A 9,290-nucleotide genomic window follows, 5' to 3' on the forward strand; every position below is an offset into this window, starting at 1 on the left:
TGCGCCCGCTGTGAGGCTGATGCCATCACCGAGGTTAGTCAGTTGGCTCACCTATAGTAGATGTCATGAAAAGCCTACAGAAATATGAATAATGCACAAATGTTTTATTTTTGTAAAAATAACAATTTTCTAGGTCATTTTTCTTATGAAGCCTGCTAAATAATGAAAACAGTTGGTCTAGAAACTAGTTTGACTGAAATCCACATGGTGTGACATTAAGGGTTTAATAGAAGAAACAGCTGTATTCACAGTTCACTTCCTCATGACACACTAGTGCCAATGGCTGACAGCTACTGTGACCAGTATGTAATAACATAAACTATAATGATCTCATGCAGAGAAATAGAATTTTTTTTTTTTAACTGAAGTTGATTGCAGCTACACTGTGGCACCATTGGGAGCCTCCTGGTGGTTTCTGTGTTTTACCGCAGCTGTATTTTGGCATCAAACAAAATTGTATATTCAATTAAATTTTATTTATGTAGCGCCAATTCAAAAGAGTTATCTCAGCGCTTTTCAGCGACAGAGGCAAGGAAAAACTTATATGCATGTTCACCCTTTGTCACTCTCTTAAAGTCAGTCCTTATTTTGCATGAAAGTGCAATATAAGCCATTATCTACTACACCAGCACCACTAAATTAGCTTGAAGTGAACTAATTGTTTATTAAAATTGACAGCTACAACAGCCAGACTTGGCTCTCTGTGCTCCTGCTTCCTTTGTTTTGAGATAGTGAGGGTGTTCTCTTTCTTGGTGTGTTATTTGTTTTTTTTCTACATTATGGTCCTTAAATTTCCTGTTCTCTCTGTGTTCCTGTCTGCTCAGAACAACAGATTGTTTTGGGAAATGTGGCCCAAGTTTGGCACAAACACCTTTTGACCACCAGTGGGCAATGCTTCACTTTGTAATTCATTGTGACACCTCAATGCACTTCAGCTTCACATGGTTTTTGTTTTAAGTCGTCTGAGTTTTCAATTTTAGTATGTTTGAACTGAAGGATTCTTGTTTTTCCATCTTTAAGTCTCGTTAAGAATTATAGCCATTTATTTTATAGAAATAATACAAACTTTAATGCCGCAAATGTTATTAATTTGGCTAATAAATACATTGGTGATCAGGATGTCCCCATCAGGTTGTTTTTCCCCTGAAGAAAGACAATGGGTTGTAGGGATCAGCAATAGGTTGAGCTTTAGCTGATACATAACTATGTGATCCAGTAGAGGAGACTGCGTTATCCCCAGTTTAAGCTATAAATATTATACAGCAGAACATCATATATCCAAACATGGGGATTTAGATGAAGATAAAATAGTCAGTTGCCAAAGTTAGCATTTTTTTTTTGTTATGTGTTACTTCCTCCAGGACTGCTGTCTATGTTCCTTGAGAGGCGGAGCTCTACAGAAAGCCAACAATGACAAGTAAGTAGCAGACACCGCCAAGCTTTAATTTGTGGACCAGAAGCGGTACGGAAACTACCCACCTTTTGAAGTTGTATTGTACTGTACATGTTTACATGTGATGGAATTTTATAGGATGGCCAGAAAGGCAGTTATTGGTTGACGTTTTAGTTACACCCACTAACACAGCAAGATAGTACTGCTGAAGATGTCATGTTTTCTAGGAGGTTCCAAATGTAGAAAAGTTTTGTGCTTTCCCAGTGCCACATTTTTCTAAAAACATATGACCCTGTTCCTTTTTAATGAGAATGCCTTTGTCGTCACAGTCTTACACTTGTGAAAGTAAAGTCAAGAAGAAAATTCACAAGAAGGATTTATGAAGTTTACAAAACCGCTCAGGCACAGTGATTCTGACTGGTTGCTACAGATTATTGTGCCGCTCTCTTCTGACCTCATTAAGTCGATCTGTCTCTTCAGTCTGTTACTGCTAATATCCATCTGGTGGATCAAGACCCTCAAGCTGAATGCACTTTTTATACTTTTTATTGTGTGTTTGTTGTTACACACCCGCATCCTGTGGTTACGTGCTATCGCTCAGTTTAGTGCATGGTATTTGAATGTCAGTTGAAATGACGGGAAATGCATTCAGTCGGAAGCAACATATTCTCGTCATCTATATTGAACTGGTTTATGACAGATGAGCATCTACTAAGTTGTTGCTTCTTCTTGTTGTTCATAATAATCCACCATATCACATATGTGGCAATATCTTGGTATCAACTTCTATGAATAGGTGACCATAGTGCCTTTTTTGTGGAATACTTGTGGCTTGTCTAAATATTGTAATTTGCTGATTATTGATTTCCAATGAAATAATAATAGTTTATCAATAATTTTCTTCCTATATATGTATTTGTTATAATCTCAGCCCTAAATTGTATGTTTTGTTCTTCTATTTAGAAAAGCATTTTATAATGAATCTAATAGTTATGGATCAAATGTAGACATAAACTTGTAGTTCCAACATTAGAAGGGACCACACAAAATGTTTACTTGTTTAAATACCGTTAACCACATTGTTTAATACATGCTGTAACATTTCAATATTGAACCCTGAACATTGAATTGTTTGTCCAGAATCGATTTCATGTTTGCCTTTCACACAGGTGGGTTCATGTGCTGTGTGCCATTACTGTGCTGGAAGCTCGCTTTGTCAGCGTCACTGAGCGCGCCCCCATTGACCTCTCTGCAATCCCACTGCCACGGTTCAAACTGGTAAGACTCACTATGATAACGGGGGTCTGCTGTACATTTGGGATACAACAACAATAAAGTCATATAGTTTTTTACACAAAAGATAACACAGAAATGTTATTCAACACCATCATGCAGGAACAGAAGGGGAGATTGGGACCATCTTACACAGTTGGTCGGGCACTGAATAGGTACACTTTTGAGTCAACGGTCATTGAGACCTTAAAATAGGTCTATATAACTAGCACATTACGGGCTTTCCCGTCATCCTGTGAGTGAGTGAGTGAGTTTCACCTACAGCTCATAGAGAGCCTTCGCATCTAAAAATGCCAGGAGAAAGCAAATCAATCTGTGTCGCTATCTAGTATCCATCTTTACATAGCAATCAAGTACATGTGTACCTGTTAAGCCAATACATTATCAGTCAGTTTAACAATATAATCAATATAGTGTTCCTAACTTCCATTTAGCCAAAAACACTTTATACCTTGTCTTTTTCATGGATGTAAACTGCAACTTGTTGCATACAACTGCAGGGCAGTAATTCAAGATTCTAAATGTTGCATTGTATATCTCGCTATTATGATGCCTATTTATTTATTATTGGCATTATGAGTCAGGTCTATTTCCCCCTGCCATTCACTTTTGATACACAGATTGGAGGCTTTGTCAACAGAGCTGATGGCATCTGTTTCTCACACATTCCACCCTAATGAAACTAGTGTGGTGCCTGTTTGCTGTCCTTGCTCAGTTTCACTTCTCATTATGGCCCCTGAATGTCTCCCAATAATAGATGTTGTTTCAACTGCGTAACTGAGTTGTGTTACTCTGACCAGATTTGATGTAAAAATAAATAATAAAGTAATACCATTATGTTTTCCTTCTATCTTGTTTATGAGTCACGTACAACCAGTCTATTAGAAGTAATGCAGGACTTCCTGTGCAATAGTTGGCCTTGTCTCTGTTGTTCTCGGTCAGGATCTCAATGGATCGACTTCTAAATTTGTGCATGATGTCAGAACCTCTTTATTTAATCAAAGGGAAGTTGTTTAATTTCCTTCTAACATTTCCATGTTCCAGTTGTGTGCCTGTTTTTTTACTCCCTTTTAAACCTTTTTTTAATCTTTCTCCTTCTCATCCTGCCCACTTGGCTTGTTTCCTTTTTACTCCTTTCCTTCCCCTGTACTTCCTTTACTTTAACATGCCATTCATAACTTTTCCTCTTGAACCCAATTCTCCCCCTCTTTGTCACTCTGGTAGAAGTGTGCATACTGCAGGAAACGGATGAAGAGGGAGGTGAAGGGCTGCTGTGTACAGTGCTCCCACGGTCGCTGCTCCACTGCGTTTCACCCCACCTGCGCTCAGGCCGCTGGTGTCCTCATGTACCCAGATGACTGGCCGTTCATAGTTTTCATCACCTGCCACAGACACAGAGCGCCCATCATACCTGAGGTAACCTACCAGAAACGCTGGCCAGTTGTAATGGAGTAGATGCAACAGGTCACATCGTTTGGTGAGAGAAAAAAGGGTTAACTGGAGCGTCTCTTGTTTGAAGAAACAGCCAATCATGTGATACCCCACCCCCCACCCCCCCTTGTGACTGCTCTGACAGCTTAGCTTAGGTTGTTTAGCTGTAAGGCAAGCTGAAAATCCAGCACTGAAATGTCAAAAATTTCCACAAGCTCTTTCTCTGTTTTGAGAACAGATATGCATTAGGGCTGCACGATATGGAGGGGAAAATCATTGCGATTATTTTGAATAGACAGATACAGGTACAATTTGCGATATGATTCACAATTAGTGGAAATGATCAATTTTGCATCACTGTTTTCATTTTCACTGAATAAATCTTGATGATGTGACATTTGTTGGGGTCTGTGTACCATATAAACATTAGAATGCTGTTTTGTCACACGTTTTACCTTTTTTATCAGAAGATTTCACCTTCTGGGATTTGGATATTGCAGCTGGCCATTTGCGATAAGATTTCGATTAATTATGCAGCCCTGACATGCATGTTGTAGGAAAAAGACAAGATTACGCTCCTAACTTTTGAGAGTGCTTGAAAATAATGGCTTATATGGTAAACTTTTTTTTCCAACAAGTTTTTTCTCAGTTACTCATTGGAAAGGAAGTTCAGTGGTAAGGATTTTTTAGTATCATTTCCTGCCACATTTTAAGTTGAATATAAATATTTTTTTCCAATTCATAAGATGGATTAATGCACCCATCTTGGTGCTAAAATGTCTCTGTGTTATTGTAGATTGTTGACAAAGAGGATCTTTTATGAAGTCTGTCTAATTAGCCTTGCATCTTCGCTTCCAGTGCTGGTTTAGTCAGCCCTGCAGCACAGTAATAATTGGAAGATTCTTTTCTAACCTCACAAAAGGACAGGGATTCTTTACAGTACATTTTGTACTGCTTTGATTCACTAGTTGGGTGAGTCAGACATCTGTTTGGTCCTGTCAAGAGAGATTTAGAGACAAAACTATGCGAATGAACCTGCTGTGTGCGATTCTTTGTTGCTGTTGTCGTTAGGTATGGGTCATGATTTTTCAAATAGACATTACATTTTTTTTTTTTTAAATCACAGTTTATGCGACTATCTTCAAAAATTGTTTTTACCCATGACTCGTTGTAATGCGTCAATCGATCTTTGAAGAATGGTTGAATTGTTTCTGGTGACAAATAATATTTTTCCATGCCCGTCCCTAGCTTGGGCATTGAGCTATGTGACTACAAGTCTGAACTTGTTTGTGCAAATCCTCAGCTGTAATGCTCAGATGTATTTTGTAGCATGAAGCAGAGAGCTGTATGATTTCCTGATTACACGTTACTGAGCAAATATTGTTTGTGATTAGAGTAGCCCAGTCCTTGCTGAGTCATCTACAACCACTATCTTTGCAGTGCTGTACAGTGATAAGCTTTTAAGACTAATGATCAGTTTCTTTCCCCCAGCGCAACAAGGATTCCATGCGAGAGCTGTCAGTGAAGCAGAGGGTGATTTGTAAATACAAAAACGGCCGTTACTACCACAGCGAGGTGGTGGAACTGACCACAGCCACCTTCTACGAGGTTGTGTTCGACGACGGGTCATACAGCGACAACCTCTTCCCAGAGGACATCGAGGTTAATAGAACTGCTTGTAGTCGTTATAAACTCTGTCAAGTGAAAATATATTAAGGGATGAAGTGTAGTAACGCGCACACATAAACGTAGTGAGATTTAAATAACAGATGTAAGCTCATATAATTTGAGTTTCCTTATCTAACACATGGTTAACCATTCGCTCTCTTTTCAGAACCGTGACTGTGTCCAGCTCGGTCCACCTGCTGAAGGCGATGCTGTTCAAGTGCGATGGACAGATGGGTTGATATATGGAGCCAAATTTGTAGCATCACACTCCATCCCTATGTACCTGGTAATCCTCAATTTTTCTGACTTACCGGCATTGACATCTAACAGGCTTTTTCAAACCACATCAGAGGATGTTGGGTTACATTCACCAAGTTCAACATGTGTTTTGAGTGTTTAAAAGTAAAAATGTTGAGACGCATTAAAAAATAGATAGCTTACTCATCAATATGTCATATTTTAAACAAAGTGCTTTTATCTGGGTGGCAGTTTGTCCTTTAATAATGTTACTGTAATGGTGGGCAATTAGAGATCACAGCCATATTAAAAAATAACTATTTAAAGCAGCATTCGTGCAAATACAGAGATACATGAAATGTTCATGCTCATTATGTATATTAATAGTTTCACTTACTACATGCTTGTGTGTGTACAATCAGGTGGAGTTTGAGGATGGATCACAAATCTCTGTTAAGCGGGAAGAAATCTACACTCTAGACGAGGATCTTCCCAAACGAGTCAAGTCACGAATGGTAACATAATATCCCCCATTTCATCAGAAGGCCAGAAGCAGGTTATTTCTTGTTTGAGATCTGCAGAACCAGCAAGCACTAATTTCTATTTCTGATGTTGTGCTTGGTCCACAGTCGGTGGCGTCAGACATGCGCTTCGAGCTCTTCACACAGAACGACGTCAAACAGAACTCCAAAAGGCAACGGGTCATCAATTCCCGATACAGAGAGGACTACATCGAGCCCATCATTTACCGAGCCATCATGGAGTGATGTCTATTTCTTTCTCCTTCAGCTTTCCACCTTATCTCAGAGAAATGCAGCCCCAGGTCTTTGTTTCTTTGTCTGGGATCTCTGTTTCTGGCTACTGCTCACAGGAATGACAAACCCCCATTTTCTTCCTCCTCCTCCTCCTCCTCCTCCTCCTCCGTCATATTTATGAACTACGGCTGGGACTTGAAATGACTTTTGTGTGCATTGAAAAAGATTCTTAGACCTGCATTTTCCCATCACACTCTGTGGATTCTTCCTCCATTTCATTATGTTTTTCTTTTTCTCAGGAAGAAGCCATCAATGAATTATTAAATATAGAAAAGGTTGGATTATCTAACTGGGGCAAGATGTTTTGTTTTTCCTCTACCACCACATTTAGCAGCTGTATGGGCAGTTACAATGGACAGTTTTTCTACTTTAGTGATATTCTTCTATAAATGACCTTTTGCTCTTGACATGCAGTTATTTTCATTATAATTTATCAGAATAAATTTTCACAATAAATATTTTGCAGTGACAAATATAGTGCTTGGGAGTCAGGTTTTAAAGGAAGCATTATCTTGGTTCAGATTTTTTTAACTCATGAAGTTAAACAAAAGCAGAGCTGTAAACTTTGAGCCAATCAGCTGTTGACCATGATAATAATTCAATTCGTCAATTTTAATAATCAACCCAAAGAAATTAAATAATGTCTCTTTGACGCATCTTCAGATAGTACCTATAACTTGCATTACATGGTTCATAAGTCTCCTTATGTGTGTCAGCGTGCGTCTACTGTGAAGATCAGAGAAAACTAAACTTGTTTTAATGGCCCAAGCCTTACATTTCAAAGGGCCAAGCGTGCTTTGTTTTTTCTAAAGTTTAAGGTTTATTATAACTATTGTAATTAATGTTATTATTACACTTTATTTATGTAAATGCATTGAGTTTGAGAACAAAGCTATTTTTGTCATGTCCTTTTCACAATCTGTAGAAAACCTCAGATGTATTTATATTTATTATATTGAAAGGTTTTCAGACATCACCAGTCTAAATTTTGAGACTCGCTTTTCCTGTATTGGGAATTGGAAGGTGTGTGAATCTGGCTCAACTCCCACTCTAAGCAAAAAGCACTTATTGTTACCTCTAGCCAAGGGACTTATACCATTTTGTAGACAGATGGCCTCCATTAAGTTTAGTTTTCTGTTTGTTTCTGGTACGAGCTAGTTCTAGAGGTGAACATTGTAATGAGGTTATAGTTTGATCCAAATAAACATAAAAGTGGTAAGAGGATAATTTTTACACTTGCAAGTTTTCTTTCATGTTGAGTCCTTGATATCTGCTTTAAAAAGAATTGTAAAAAGGGCGATGTTGTGTGCAGAAACCTTTTTTGCTATGCCCGTTCCATGGCTGCTGTTGTCTGTTTGGTTTCATTAGGCCTATGTCTAAAGCAGCATTACATCTGTACACCCTTTGTAAACAACTGTTTGAGTAAAGTTTGGAGTAAGGAAAATAACCTTTTGAAGTTAACTTTCTCTAGAACACACTTTAAGAGATCAAAGTGCTGAGATTCAGGCACTATTTCTAGTGGACCCATGCCAGTTTTGCAGCACGCTGGCATCTACATTTTTACCCCACGTGTTTTTGAGCTACTGGGGTTGATGTCTCAGCCACAGGGCCAGCAGCTACACCCAAGCATGATGAGTCTTGTGAGGTGGAGCCCACTGCAGGAATTTTATTAGATAAATAGTTCCTGGCTCTCCATATCACAACACTCTTATAACCTCTATGGGCGGTTCATACAAGAATATTATCCAGCATGTACAGTGGGTACGCAAAGTATTCAGACCCCTTTAAATTTTTCACTCTCTGTTTCATTGCAGCCATTTTCCAAAAATCAAAAAAGTTCATTTTATTTCTCAGTAATGTACACTCAGCACCCCATCTTGACAGAAAAAAACAGAAATGTAGAAATATTTGCAAATTTATTAAAAAAGAAAAACTGAAATATCACATGGTCATAAGTATTCAGACCCTTTGCCGTGACAGGTGCTGTCTATTTCTTCTGATCATCCTTGAGATGGTTCTACACCTTCATTTGAGTCCAGCTGTGTTTGATTATACTGATTGGACTTGATTAGGAAAGCCACACACCTGTCTATATAAGACCTTCCAGCTCACAGTGCATGTCAGAGCAAATGAGAATCATGAGGTCAAAGGAACTGCCTGAAGAGCTCAGAGACAGAATTCTGGCAAGGCACAGATCTGGCCAAGGTTACAAAAAAATTTCTGCTGCACTTAAGGTTCCTAAGAGCACAGTGGCCTCCATAATCCTCAAATGGAAGATGTTTGGGACGACCAGAACCCTTCCTAGAGCTGGCCCTCCGGCCAAACTGAGCTATCGGGGGAGAAGAGCCTTGGTGAGAGAGGTAAAGAAGAACCCAAAGGTCACTGTGGCTGAGCTCCAGAGATGCAGTCGGGAGATGGGAGAAAGTTGTAGTAAGTCAACCATCACTGCAGCA

The 9,290-nt window shown here is 39.0% G+C and overlaps 1 protein-coding gene across 4 annotated transcripts in view; it reads left to right on the forward strand.

Annotated features, from left to right (window-relative positions):
* LOC123972375 (lysine-specific demethylase 4A-like) overlaps nt 1-8,284 on the forward strand; it is a 20,413-nt gene extending 12,129 nt beyond the window's left edge. For all 4 annotated transcript variants that reach the window (XM_046051850.1, XM_046051851.1, XM_046051852.1 and 1 more), the window contains 7 exons: nt 1,362-1,417; nt 2,563-2,671; nt 3,911-4,102; nt 5,609-5,779; nt 5,952-6,071; nt 6,445-6,537; nt 6,652-8,284. In XM_046051850.1, the coding sequence (XP_045907806.1) occupies nt 1,362-1,417; nt 2,563-2,671; nt 3,911-4,102; nt 5,609-5,779; nt 5,952-6,071; nt 6,445-6,537; nt 6,652-6,789 (879 nt within the window). In that variant the 3' untranslated portion in view covers nt 6,790-8,284. The remainder of the gene's footprint in view (nt 1-1,361; nt 1,418-2,562; nt 2,672-3,910; nt 4,103-5,608; nt 5,780-5,951; nt 6,072-6,444; nt 6,538-6,651) is intronic.
* Nucleotides 8,285-9,290: the final 1,006 nt, after the last annotated feature.

The sequence above is a fragment of the Micropterus dolomieu genome, linkage group LG06 (assembly GCF_021292245.1).
Source record: "Micropterus dolomieu isolate WLL.071019.BEF.003 ecotype Adirondacks linkage group LG06, ASM2129224v1, whole genome shotgun sequence".
Classification (NCBI taxonomy): Eukaryota; Metazoa; Chordata; class Actinopteri; order Centrarchiformes; family Centrarchidae; genus Micropterus; species Micropterus dolomieu.